The 14,344-nt window shown below is 46.5% G+C and overlaps 1 protein-coding gene across 4 annotated transcripts in view; it reads left to right on the forward strand.

Annotated features, from left to right (window-relative positions):
* The window catches only part of CABP5 (calcium binding protein 5), a 16,003-nt gene extending 3,385 nt beyond the window's left edge, over window positions 1-12,618 (forward strand). Inside the window, exons 1-6 of one of the 4 annotated variants that reach the window (XM_032169314.2) lie at window positions 1-144; window positions 807-837; window positions 1,653-1,796; window positions 3,051-3,160; window positions 7,955-8,102; window positions 11,978-12,618. The exon at window positions 1-144 is cut by the window's left edge and continues 1,274 nt beyond it. In XM_032169314.2, the coding sequence (XP_032025205.1) occupies window positions 97-144; window positions 807-837; window positions 1,653-1,796; window positions 3,051-3,160; window positions 7,955-8,102; window positions 11,978-12,003 (507 nt within the window). In that variant the 5' untranslated portion in view covers window positions 1-96 and the 3' untranslated portion in view covers window positions 12,004-12,618. Of the gene's footprint in view, window positions 145-806; window positions 838-1,652; window positions 1,797-3,050; window positions 3,161-7,954; window positions 8,732-11,977 lie in introns of those variants that run through there. The other 3 variants (XM_032169315.2, XM_032169312.3, XM_032169313.3) reach the window with 3 other exon arrangements.
* Window positions 12,619-14,344: the final 1,726 nt, after the last annotated feature.

Raw genomic sequence — 14,344 nt, forward strand, 5'->3', positions numbered from 1 at the left:
TGTGCGGGAGTAGGTGGGGCAGCAATAACTGGACATTCTCAGAGTGTTTAGGAATTGGTCATGCTGCCCCTGACCCTCCGGCCTGAAAGCCATTGAATGCTGTTTCCATGCACAGAGATCCTTTGGCAGGAAGATTGGAGGCAGGTGAGAAAGGAGTGAATGGGGGCTAGTGTGAAGAATTCTGACTTGGGAGTCAGGAGCCCTGAATTCAAATCCCAATGCTGTGTCTGACTTGCCCCATGACCTCCAGGGAGCGGTTGAATGCCTTCCTCCCTTGGGAGGGGATCTGCCGCTTGTGAGCTGTGTGACCTTGTGCAGGTTCCTTAACCTCTCTGTTCCTCAGCTTTCTCGTGGGTAAGATGGAAACGAGATGTAGATCTGCATCACAGAGCAGTTCTGAGGTTTAAATGAAATGATTGTGGAAACTGCCTGGCACAGAGTCAGCACTCTGAACGAGTTAGCTGTGTTGTGAAGTCTCACTTTTTTCATCTGGAGATGGAGGAGATTGGACTCCCCAGTGTTTAAGACCCCCTTTGACAAAATGCGATGGGTGTTTGTCTAAGAAAGGGAGGAAAAGGGAGATTGGAATTCAAGGGTGGGAGAGAGAAATCGAGGGCGGGGTGGGGAGCTAAGAACTGTGGAACAGGAGTCAGGAGATGGGAAAAGGAATGGGAAGGATGGAGGAGGAGAGAGAGAACGGAAAGAGAACCACGAGAGAGTGGGGAGGAGCTTGGGAGAGCAAGGAGACCCTTTGGAGAACGGGTGACCCTCTCTCCAAATTCCCTCTCATCTGCATTCCTTTCCAGGAAAGACCACTGGGACAAGATGAGATTGAAGGTAACACCGTCTTCCCCAATTGCTTCCACGTTGCCATCCACCCATCTGACCTGCCCTCAGTCTCTTTGTGCATTTCTGGATAAATTCCATTACATGGAATTTTTACAATCCCTCTCTCTTCCCACTCAACTGTAATTTTGTGGAACTCTTTCTCGTGGCAGTTGAAGGACCTCCCAAAGTATTTCGAAGGCATATCCATCCTCAAGTGTCTCCAAGACTCAGGAATGAAAAAAAATGAGTTTCTCTCTTGGTGGCTTTGAGGTTCCCTGTAACTTCACCCGAGAATCTGAAGGACGCCAGTGCTCTCATTTAGTGGTCTCAGGAATGATGCCTCTTTTGCTAACACATTTCATCCATCACTCCTTTTTGAATTTTTTTCTTTTTTGAGACAGAGTTTTGCTCTTGTTGCCAGGCTGGAGTGCAATGGCACGATCTCCTCTCACTGCTACCTCCACCTCCCAGGTTCAAGCGATTCTTCTGCCTCAGCCTCCCTAGTAGCTGGGATCATAGGCATGCGCCACCACGCCCAGCTAATTTTTTGTATTTAGTAGAGATGGGGTTTTGCCATGTTGGTCAGGCTGGCCTCAAACTCCTGACCTCAGGTGATCCACCCGCCTCGGCCTCCCAAAGTGCTGGGATTACAGGAGTGAGCCACCATACCCGGCCTTGGTTTTTCTGTTTTGTTTTGTTTTGTTTTTAATGTACGCTCCTTTAAGGAGTCTCTAGTTGGACCCTCATTGATAGCTTCAAGAGATGCCACTCTTCCCCACTGACTGCTTCAAGTTCCCCCGAAGTTCTTCTCTCTTAACTTTCAGAGCTGCGGGAAGCATTTCTTGAGTTCGATAAGGACCGAGATGGGTTCATCTCTTGTAAGGATCTGGGGAATCTCATGAGGACAATGGGTTACATGCCCACGGAGATGGAACTGATTGAGCTCGGCCAGCAAATCCGCATGAACCGTGAGTCCAGGGAATGGGAGGGATGGCCGGGGTTAGGGAAGGGATCAGGGCAGAATTGGGAAGGATGTAGAGGTTGAGAGTAGAGTTGGGGATGGAGAGGAGGATGAGAGGGACTAGAAGTCTGGAAGAAAACAGGTCAGATTTGACTCAGGAAGGCAGCATTTGAAGTGGTTAAAAGCTTTTAGAGGGAGGTCTGGATTCAAATCTCAGTTCTATTATTTACTAATTACAGTCATTTTGAAAAGTGAAGTTATCCGCTACTCTTGAGTTTCCATTTCCTCATCTATAGAGGAAGATGCTTCTCTCCTTACCTCATGGGACTGTGGAAAGGAAGAGATAAAGATGCTGATGCAGATAAAGGCTTGGCCTCCAGTAAATTCTTATTAAATGTAGTTATTACTATCACCACTAAGATTCATCAGTGGAGCACAAGACTGGAGCTGTATTGGATGTTGGAAACAAACTTGGAGCTGGAGCTAATGTTGGTGAATAGAGCTGCAAAAAGGATAGGTGGATTTTTGGATGGAGATCACAACTGATTTTGAGATTTTAGCTAGAATAAAATTGCTATTGGGCCCGGGCAGGGTGACTCACATTTGTAATCCCAGCACTCTGGGAGGCCGAGGTGGGCAGATCACCTGAGGTTAGGGGTTCGTGACCAGCATGGGCAACATGGTGACACCCCGTATCTACTAAAAATACAAAAAGTTAGCCAGGCGTGATGGCGTGCACTTGTAATCCCAGCTACTCGGGAGGCTAAGGTATAAGAATCACTTGAACCTGGGAGGCAGACGTTGCAGTGAGTCGAGATTGCACCATTGCACTCCAGCCTTGGCAACAGAGTGGGACTGTGTCTCAAAAAAAAAAAGCTACTGGGTTTGCTTCTGGGCATGTAATGGACTAAACAAGGTTGAATTCAAGGTAATGATAGTATTCATATCTGAAAAAAACTTGGATGCTCATTTAATTCATGCTCCTCTTTCTACGGGTCTACAGAGGAGGAGAAACATCTTAACCAACTGTCTGAAAGTCACACAGACAGTTACTTCCACCATACCACACCCTGTCCACTCCTGTTCAGGCTAGAGGGATATGAGAGCTTGGAGTTGGCTGCTGGAGGGAGGAAGTCAGACAGCTCTTACAGGGCAGGGAGAAGGGAGCTGATCTATATCTGGAACTGACTCAAAGCGCAAAGTGAGGTAATGGAAGGCCAGGGCTTGTGGGGTCTCGCTAACCCTGTGCCATCTTCCTCAGTGGGTGGCCGTGTAGACTTTGATGACTTTGTGGAGCTGATGACCCCCAAATTGCTTGCAGAAACGGCTGGGATGATCGGTGTCCAGGAGATGCGGGATGCCTTCAAGGAGGTGAGTTAACAGTGTCATGGTGCTGGCGATGGTAGAGGCAGACCCTCCGGTGTCTGCCTATAATTAGCCAATACCATGGACAGCACCCACCACCCAGGCCCCCACCCTTTTTTTATCCAGCCATGGTGGGATCGATAAATAGGGAAGAAAAATAATGTATTCCAAACACCTGCAATGGATCAATGCCTCTGTATACTTTATCTGATTTAATCCTCAAACAAACAAACAAAAACAAAAACACACACACAAACACATTAGGAGTAAGCAAGCAGTCATGTATCCCAATTAAACAGATGAGAAAAGTGAGGCTCATGAAGATTATTAATCTTATCCAAGATCCTGCTATCTCTAAAATAAATGTAAGGACTTTTTTTTTTTTTTTTTTTTTTTGAGACGGGGTTTCACTGTTGTCACCAGGCTGGAGTGCAATGGTGCAATCTCGGCTCACTACAACCTCTGCCTCCCAGCTTCAAGCCATTCTCCTGTCTCAGCCTCCCAAGTAGCTGGGATTACAGGTGCCTGACACCACACCCAGCTAATTTTTGTATTTTTAGTAGAGACAGGGTTTCACTATGTTGACCAGGCTGGTCTCGAACTCCTGACCTCAAGTGATCCACCTGCCTTGGCCTCCCAAAGTGCTGAGATTACAGGCATGAGCTACCATGCCTGGCCAGGGCCTCTATTCTTAGTGCCTGTAACAGGAAGAATCCAAGAATTTGAGATCCCAGAAGAGAATGCAAAGTGATCATCTGACAGAAGCCACTTGCTGCAGAGATGCTAAAAAATATCAGACCTAGTGAAAATAACAGACTTGCTTATGTCCGCTGATAAAATACCTTCTCATTCTGAGAGCTTTCAGCAACACAAGGTGAAAATAAAGAACAGTAGAGTGTTTGGAAGCAAAGGATTTGGAACCAGGCAAACATGGGTTCAAATCCTAGGAGGTCTCCACCTATTGGCCGTGCAAGTGCCTCTCCCAGCTTCTTATAAAGATCTACAGCTGGCCGGGCGCAATGGCCCACGCCTGTAATCCCAGCACTTTGGGAGGCTGATGCAGGTGAATCACAAGGTCAGGAGTTTAAGACCAGCCTGGCCAAGATGCTGAAACCCCGTCTCTACTAAAAATACCAAAAAAATTAGCCAGACATGGTGGTGGGCGCCTGTAATCCCAGCTACTTGGGAGTCTGAGGCAGGGAATTGCTTGAACCTGGGAAGCAGGGGTTGCAGTGAGCTGAGATTGCACCATTGCACTCCAGCCTGGGTTATAAGAGTGAAACTCCATCTCAAAACAAAAAGAAAAAGTTGTCTGGATTGAGAAGTGCTGTAAGTGTAAAGTGAACACTGGATTAAGACTTAGTATGCTAATATAATTAGCATAACATATTTGTATACTTAAGTAAACTTCTATGCTAAATATCCTAATTAAGCATGCTAAGCACCTACTAAGAACTTAGAACTTACTGCCTTGTGAAATCCAATGTGCATAAAAAGAATGCTACTTACATAGCTAATTAATTTTTTTAAGTGGATTACATGATGAAAGGATAACACTTTAGATATATTGGGTTAAATAAAAGAGAATATAAAAAATTAGTTTCATTTGTTCCTTTTAACATTTTTTTTAAACGTCACTACTAGAAAATTTTAAGCCCAGGTGTGGTGGCTCATGCCTGTAATCCCAGCACTTTGGGAGGCTGAGGTGGGTGGGTCACCTGAGGTCAGGAGTTCGAGACCAGCCTGACCAACATGAAGAAACCCCGTCTCTACTAAAAATACAAAATTAGCTAGGCGAGGTGGTACATGCCTGTAATCCCAAGTACTCAGGAGGCTGAGGCAGAAGAATCACTTGAACCTGGGAGGCAGAGGTTGCAGTGAGCCAAGATGGCACCACTGCACTCCAGCCTGGGCAACAAGAATGAAACTCCACCTCAAAAAAAAAAAAAAAAAAGCTGAATAGTATTCCATTGTGTACTTATGCCATGTTTTCTTTATCCACTCTTCTGTTTTGATGGACACAGGTTGCTTCCATACCTTGGCTATTGTGAACAATGCTGCCATGAGCAGGGGAGTGCAAACATCCCTTTGACATACTGATTTCAATTCCTTTAGGTACATACCCAGAAGTGGTATTGCTGGGTCATATGGCAGCTCTAGGTTTAATTTTCTAAGGAAACTCCATACCATTTTCCATAATAGCTGTGCTAATTTCCATACCCAGCAAAAGTGTACCAGGGTTCCCTTTTATCCACATCCTCACCAACACTTGTTATTATTCATCTTTTTAACAGTAGCCATCCTAACAGATGTGAGGTGATATTTCGTTGTGGTTTTAATTTAAATTTCCCAAATGATTAGTGATGCTGAGCATTTTTTTCATGAACTTGTTTGCCATTTGTCTGTCTTCTTTAGAGAGATAGCTGTTCACGTCTTTTGCCCATTTGTCTTCTTTAGAGAGATGGCTGTTCACATCTTTTGCCCATAGTTATTAGGTTGATGCAAAAGTAATTGTGGTTTTGCCATTAAAAGTAATACTTGTCATTATGCAGTATTATTAATTATAGGCACAATGTCACACAGTGGATCTCTAGAACCTATTCACCTTGTGTAACTGAAACTTCATACCCACGGTAAAATATCTCCCCATTTCCCTGTCCTCCTAACCCCCAGCAACTATCCTTCTACTCTCTGCTTCTATGAGTTTGGTTATTTTAAGTACTTCATATGTAAGTGGAATCACGCAGTATTTCTCCTTATGTGTGGTATATATTTAAATGCAATATTCAGCCTTACAAAAGAGAGAAATCCTGCCCCATGCAATGACACAGATGAACCTGGAGGACAGCATGCTGGGTGAAAGTACAGAAGACAAGTATTTCTAAGTGTCTTGCTCGCTGCTCCATGCTCAGTCTCAAGAACAGTGCCTTCCACATGGGCACTACTGACACATATTTTTTTTAGCAATATGGATACATATGCGTTGAATTAATGAACTGCCTCCAAAGCTGTGCCCTGCACACCCTTAACTAGTCTACCAGAAAGTCTAGTACGTTCAATTTCCAAAACATCAGGGAGCCAACTCTCCTTCTTGAGCTCCGCTGGTGCTAACTGGCTCAAACCACAGTCATCTCCTACCAGGATGATCATGGCGGCCCTCTAATTGGTTTCCTGGCTCCCATCGTGGTCCTACTGTGGTCCGTTCTCTACGCAACACGGTTTCGTGCTCACATTCTTTTAAAATATATATCAGATCTGGTCACTCCCCCGCTTAAAATTCTCCAGTGGCTTCTTGTCTTACTCAGAACAAAATCCTGACAACATCCCATGACACACAAGCCCCTATGTACTTGGGCCTGGCCTTCTGCAACACTGAGAACTTGTCTATTTCATGCTCATCTCTCCCCAGCTCACGCCTCCCTAAACACTGCCTGCTTCTCCCTCTTCCTCAAGTACACCTTCCTGCCTTATAGCACTTGTAAACTTGCAGCTTTCTCAGCCTACAGCAGCATTGTCCAAAAGAAATACAATGCAAGCAGCATAGGTCATTTTAAATTTTCTTTCTCTTTTTTTGAGACAGAGTTTTGCTCTTGTTGCCAGGCTGGAGTGCAATGGCACAATCTCGGCTCACCACAACCTCCTCCTCCCGGGTTCAAGCGATTCTCCTGCCTCAGCCTCCCGAGTAGCCAGGACTACAGGCATATGCCACCACGCCTGGCTAATTTCGTATTTTTAGTAAAGATGGGGTTTCTCCATGTTGGTCAGGCTGGTCTCGAACTCCTGACCTCAGGTGATCCACCCGCCTCAGCCTCCGAAAGTGCTGGGATTATAGGCGTGAGCCACCACGCCTGGCATATTCAGCTTTTAAAAAGAAGGCAACTCTGTCATTTGCAACAACATGAATAAACATGAAGCACATTATGCTAAGCGATATAAGCCAGGCACAAAAGGAGAAATACCACATGATCTTACATGCAGAATCTTAAAAAAACTGAACTTATGCAAATAAAAAGAAAGGTGGTTAGCAGAGTCTGGGGAGCCAGGGAGAAAGAATGAACAGTTGCTTGTCAAAGGGTACAAAGTTTTGGTTAGACAGGAGGAATAACTTTTGAGATCTATTGCACAGCAGGATAACTATAGTAAATAATAACGTGTTTCAAAAATCACTTAGAAAGTAAGTTTCAAATGTATCACTGGGCACCTTGGCTCACGACTGTAAGCCTAGCACTTTGGAAGGACAAGGTGGAAGGGTTGCTTAAGGCCAAGATTTTAAGACCAACCTGGTCAAAATAGTGAGACCTCGTCTCATTAAAAAAACAACTTTCGGCTGGGCGCAGTGGCTCACGCCTGTAATCCCAGCACTTTGGGAGGCTGAGGCAGGTGGATCAACTGAGGTCAGGAGTTCAAGACCAGCCTGGCCAACATGGTGAAACCCTGTTTCTACTAAAAATACAAAAATTAGACGGGTTTGGTGGTGTGCGCCTGTAATCCCAGCTACTCGGGAGGCTGAGGGACAAGAATCGCTTGAACCCAAGAAGTGAAGGCTGCAGTGAGCCGAGATTGCACCACTGCACTCCAGCCTGAGTGACAGAGTGAGACTGTCTCAAAAAAAAAAAAGAAAAGAGAAAAGAAAAGAAGAAAAGAAAAAAAAAAAACAGAACAAAACGGTCTTTTGGAGCTGACATTCTAGCGGCTCACATTTCCAAAGTTCTTACTTAGCTCAGCACTTGAGCTAACTCCATCATCTCGTGGCTGTCATCATCGTCATCGCTGACATAATCTATTTCTGCTTCTCTTCAGTTTGACACGAATGGAGATGGGGAGATCACCCTGGCGGAGCTACAGCAGGCTATGCAGAGACTCCTGGGGGAGCGGCTCAGCCCCCGGGAGATCTCTGAGGTTGTCCGGGAGGCTGATGTTAATGGAGACGGCACCGTTGACTTTGAAGGTGACATTGACGGCGCGTGGTGGGGAGCGGGGGCAGCCACCGCAGGAATCCACTTCCAACTCACAGTCAGATTTTCCAAGTTGGCCACTCCTTCTCACTCCTCTCCAAGTTTGAGAATGGAAGCGGGTGGCAGGTTTTGGAAGCATTTGTTCCGTCCCTTTCTTCCCAGGCTATTCATTTCAAAGAGCTGGGTGTCCCTCACTTCTGGCGGCTCCGAGGAACACCTCAGCCAAGGCCCTTTCCTTCCCATGCTCAGGACCCCCTTCCGCCTTACCCATTCCTTCTTAGTTTGCAGGGAACCTTTTATCCTAGGAAGAACTTGTCCTATCAGAAAGAGACTGGACTGGCTAGCAGCTGGAGCTCTGGGGTCAGGTTCAGGGGCTTCAAATTCAGGATCGTCGCTGACTCAGCATGTGGCTTATGCTCCACTCCCTTTTTCTCTTTAAGGGTCAGTTTTCCCATCTGTAAAATGAGGTGAATGATGACGCCTTTTGGAGAAAACTAAAAGAAATCATGCGCAAAGCACCACTGTATTTTTAAATTATCCTTCCCAGGCCGGGCGCGGTGGCTCACGCTTGTAATCCCAGCACTTTGGGAGGCCCAGGCGGGCGGATCACGAAGTCAGGAGATCGAGACCACGGTGAAACCCTGTCTCTACTAAAAATACAAAAAATTAGCCGGGCGTGGTGGCGGGCGCCTGTAGTCCCAGCTACTCAGAGAGGCCGAGGCAGGAGAATGGCGCGAACCCGGGAGGCGGAGCTTGCAGTGAGCCGAGATCACGCCACTGCCCTCCAGCCTGGGTGAGAGAGCGAGACTCCGTCTCAAAAAAAAAAAAAATTCTCCTTCCCTGTCTTTGCTCAAGTTGTCCTTCTGTCTGGAACACCCTTTCCCCTCTCCCCTGGCTAACTCCTAGTTATGTTCCTGGAAGGTGCCTCTCACCTCTCTTACTGGGCTCAGTGTCCCTCTTCTGGCTCCCCAGTAATACCTCATGCTTGCTTCTGCAGTAATACGGATTCGTGGCATCTCCAGAGTTTATTGCCTATTTCCTTCTGAGACCGTGGACCAATTCCTTCATCATCACTATATCCCCAAATCCTAGCACAGAGCCCAGCATGAGTATATTGGATCACTGAATAAGTGAAAAGGATTGGGGTTCTACATGGATGGGAGGTGGGGTTCTTTTTTATGTGAGGCATAGAAAAGGCATGTTGGCCGGACACGGTGGCTCACGCCTGTAATCCCAACACTTTGGGAGGCCGAGGCGAGTGGATCACCTGAGGTTAGTAGTTTGAGACCAGCCTGGTCCAACATGGCGAAATCCTGTCTCTACTACAAATACAAAAAAATTAGCCTGATGTGGTGGCAGGTGCCTGTAATCCCAGCTACTCGGGAGGCTGAGGCAGGAGAATTGCTAGAACGCTGGGGGCAGAGGTTGCAGTGAGCCAAGATCACACCATTGCACGCCAGAGCAAGACTCCATCAAAAAAAAAAAAAAAAAAGGTGGCATGTCAAGTTCTAATTGTGACATTCTTTGGTTCAAAGATCTCAGCACCTATCTGCTGCCTATGGACAAAAGTCCAAAATTCTGGCCAGGCTCAGTGGCTCATGCCTGTCATCTCAGCACTTTGAGAGGCCGAGGTTGGCGGATCACCTGAGGTCAGCAGTTCGAGACCAGCCTGGTCCAACCTGGTGAAACCCCGTCTCTATCAAAAATACAAAAATTAGCTAGGAATGACAGTGCACGCCTGTAATCCCAGGCTACTTGGGGGGCTGAGCAGGAGAATTGCTTGAACCCAGGAGGTGGAGGTTGCAGTGAGTCACCACTACACTCCAGCGTGGGTGACAGAGTGAGACTCTATCTCAAAGAAAAAAAAAAAAAGGCTAGGCGCGTGGCTCACGCCTGTAATCCTAGCATTGTGTGAAGCTAAGGCGGGCAGATTGCCTGAGCTCAGGAGTTCAAGACCAGACTGGACAACACCATGAAACCTGTCTCCACTGAAATAGAAAAAGTTAGCCAGGGGTGGCAGCGTGCGCCTGTAGTCCCAGCTACTTGGGAGGCTGAGGCAGGAGAATTGCTTGAACTTGGGAGGTGGAGGTTGCTGTGAAATCACCCCACTGCACTCCAGCCTGGGTGACAGAACCAGACTCTATCTCCAGGAAAAAAAAAAAAAAATTCTTTGTCTGATATCCAAGTCTATCCACCATCTGGCCTCACCCACCCACCCAGCCTGTATCTCTGTAACCATTCTCTGAACTTTTAAGTTCTGGCACAAACTTGGTGCCTGCTTTATGTTCTCCAACCTCCATTCCTTGGCACCAGGTGCTCTATCCACTTACGACATCTTTCAGTCTCATCCATCCCTCGGGAACTCACATCAAGGCAACCTTTGTCAGGAAGCTTCTCCCCATCCTGCCCTCATGTCTTCCTCCCAGCTGTGAAGTCTTACAGAAGTTTTTCTGTTCCTCTCCATGGAAGTTATCACAGCAGACCTTGCTGTGTTGAGTAGTATTAACTTCCAAGTCCTCCATCCTAGATAGAGCAGAGGGAGGGCCCTTCTCTAAACCATATGTGCTCTATGTCCCAGTATGGAAACATAGTAGAGGCTGATTGGACACCTGCTGGATCTAGCCAGGATTAGGTGTGTAGTGGACATGAAGGGACATCTGAAGAAGGTGGGGTGGGGGTGGGAGATGATCCTCCGGCCAACCAAAGGCAAGGGAAGGTCAGGGCGACCTCAAGACCCGGGTAGGCAGCAAGGTCATCTTGAGCTACAGCAAAGTCAGGTGCAACCTGCATTCTTTCCAGGGTTCACCATTCACTGTCCACGTGACCTCAGGCACGTTGGTGACCCCCACTGGCCTAAGTTTCCTTATCTGTAAAATGACACTTATCCCTCCAGGATGGTTGAGAAGATGAAATCAGATACTGACAATCATGAATTTTTTGGGTTTTGTTTTTGTTTTTTTGTTTTGTTTTTGAGATGGAGTCTCGCTCTGTCGCCCAGGCTGGAGTGCAGTGGCGCAACCTCAGCTCACTGAAACCTCCACCTCCTGAGTTCAAGCGATTCTCCTGCCTCAGCCTCTGCAGTAGCTGGGATTACAGGCGCCTGCCACCACGCCTAGCTAATTTTTGTATTTTTAGTAGAGATGGGGTTTCACCATATTGGCCAGGCCAGTCTCTAACTCTTGACCTCAAGTGATCCGCCCTCCCTGACGTCCCAAAGTGCTGGGATTACAGTCATGAGCCACCGCGCCCAGCCAACAATAGCTGTTTATGGGATACTTAATCTGCTTTATGAGCATTATGCCATTAACCATATAAGGAAATAGCAATACTAGGATTCCCATTTTTTAAATTTAATGTTTTATTTACGTGCAAGATTATTTTCATAACAGAAATGAATTGCAACGTATTGAAATTAGTCATTTAGAAGTAGGATCATAATAACCACAGTAGTTTACATGGGGTGACTGTGATGGCAGGCATGGTTCTGAGCAAATTTTATTGTAGATTGGGGTCTCATGTTGCCCAGGCTGGTTTGAACTGGCTCAAGGACTGCCCACCTCAGGCTCCAAATTCTGGTTTACAAGCATGAGCCACCGCGCCCGGCCTAAGCCAATTTTATCTCAACCTCATGAGGTAGACCTATTAAACATACCAACTTGACAGATGAGAAACTGAGGCACAGGGTTAAGTAACTTGCCAAAGAGATCTGATTCCCATTTCATAGATGGAGAAATGGAAGCATAGAGGGATTAAGTAATTTCCTGGGGATCACCAGCAGTGCCTGCCACATAGGAAGGGCTCAAAAAATAATGTTGGAGGCTTTTACAACAAGACGCCTTTCTGGGGATTTTTTGTTTTTTCTTTGCAGAGTTTGTGAAGATGATGTCTCGCTGAGGAGGTCCTGGAAGCCCCAGACCCTCTCCACCTAGTCAACATGGAGCAAGCGCTTGTGGAGAACCAAAGCCCCAAAGCCCCAGATCCCCTTAAAGCAGAGAGGGAGGGCAGGCGGGAGGGAGGGGATTGGCATGCAGCGCTACGCATGGGGTGAGACCCAGAGCGGTAGCTTTGCCAGGATGGGGGCGTCCGCAGAACTAGATTAAGAAGAAAGAGTCTATTGATGGAAATAGGAAGGGTGGGAGGGTCCAGTTGCCACCCCCAAAACTTCCAATGATTCTTGACGTCTTTTCGCTTCATGTAGTCCTAAGTCCCTGTGACCTGCCTGAGTCTCTTCCCCAGCTTCCCCTTGGGTGAAAATAGTCTCTTCTCCTGTTGGGTATCAAAAGGTTCAGCAAGTAGTCTCTACTCTTCCCCTGCCTGCATTAACTGTTGCAAATCCCCTGTTTCTCTCTCCCGGTAAGAGAGAGGCAAATTATACTTTATTCAGGTGATGGTTACACCAACAGCCCAGACTTCACCACTACACAATATATCCATGTAACAAAACCGCACTTGTACTCCCTAAATCTATAGAAATACAAAATGAAATAAAAAGGATGCAAATCAATCACAGAGCTGGAAACAGAGTTGTTGTTGAGGCTGGGCTTGGGAATGGCTCGTGCAAGTGGCATTCAAAGTCAACTCCTTCCTTTTCCTGATTTCCTGGAAGCACCGTCTGGTTTCTCTCTCTCTCTCTCCTCCCACATCCCTTTCTTTGTGTAAGATACTCAGGGGACTGAATTAAACCACAAATCTGGATTATCAAGGTTTAGAGCAAGCTGATCCCCGGGGAATTAATCCCCCGAAAAAATGTCATCATGCAAAGAGAGAGATGACAGGATCCCCCAAATCCCCAGTTCAGCCAGGTTGTTGCAAAGTCTTTCCTAGAAGCCTCCTACCTCCGCGCTGGTCTGTCCTGGGCCACCCAGAGGCTGTGTCTCTGTTAGATGGGAAGTCTGTTCCGTCCCTCACGTCCTGATATCAATCTGTGCCATGAAACAGAAAAGAGAGATTCCTCCTGACCTCCGCCCAAAGCAAGACACTCCAGCAATGCAAAGGTTAAAATAAAGTCAAAATAAAGAATTAACTTCATACCTTCCTCCAACTTTTTCTTGCTTTGAAGTCCATGAATTAGATGTTTAAAATGAGTCATCTGATTCAATAGCTTTGTTTTATTTTATTTTATTTTTATATTTATGTATTATGTATATATGTATGTATGCATTTATTTATTTATTTATTTTTGAGACAGAGTCTCACTCTGTCACCCAGACTAGAGTGCAGTGGCACGAATTCGGCTCACTGCAACCTCTGTCTTCTGGGTTCAAGCGATTCTCATGCCTCAGCCTCCAGAGTAGCTGGGATTATAGGCATGTGCCACTACGCCTGGCTAATTTTTTTTTTTTTAGTAGAGATGGGGTTTCACCATGTTGGCCAGGCTGTCTGGAACTGACCTCATGTGATCTGCCTGCCTCAGCCTCCCAAAGTGCTAAGATTACAGACGTGAGCCACTGCACTCAGCCTATTTATGTATTTATTTTTGAGACAGGGTCTCACTCTGTTGTCCAGGCTGGAGTGCAGTGGTGTAATCTCGGCTCATTGCAACCTCTACCTCCCGGGCTCAAGCCATCCGCCCACCTCAGCCTCACCCTCCTCAGCTGGGACCATAGGTGCATGCCACCATGCCTGGTTAATTTTTTTTTTTTTTTGGTAAAGACAGGGTTTTACCATGTTGCCCAGGCTGGTTGCAAACTCCTGGACTCAAGCTATCCACCCTCTTCAGCTCCCCCAAAGTGCTGAGATTATAGGTGTGAGCCACCACACCCAGCCAATAGCTTTGTTTTATAAAATAGAAAAATTAAGAAAAAGTGGAGCCCTTGGGGAAGCTGAGGAGGGAGGGTCATTTGAGGCTAGGAGTTCACAACCAGCCTGGCAATATAGTGAGTCCCTGTCTCTACAAAAAAAAAAAAAAAAAAAAAAAAGGAAAAAAAATTATCCAGGCATGGCAGTGTGTGCCTGTGATCCCAGCTACTCAAAAGACTGAGGCAGGAGGATCGCTTGAGCTCAGAAGTCAAGGTTACAGTGAACCAAGATAGTGCCCTGCACTCAGCCTGGGTGACAGAGTGAGACCTTGTCTCTAAAAAAGAAAAAGTGGAAGCAGAATAATGTTATTTCCTAACCTCAACCTCTTTCCTCAGCTCCATCCCATTCCATCGACACATTCACCCACCCACCCCTTCATTTCTTCAGTCACCTATTCAAAAAAGATTTTCTAAGTACCTGGTCTATGCCTGGCATT

Source organism: Hylobates moloch, unplaced genomic scaffold (genome assembly GCF_009828535.3).
Source record: "Hylobates moloch isolate HMO894 unplaced genomic scaffold, HMol_V3 SCAFFOLD_12, whole genome shotgun sequence".
Taxonomy (NCBI): domain Eukaryota; kingdom Metazoa; phylum Chordata; class Mammalia; order Primates; family Hylobatidae; genus Hylobates; species Hylobates moloch.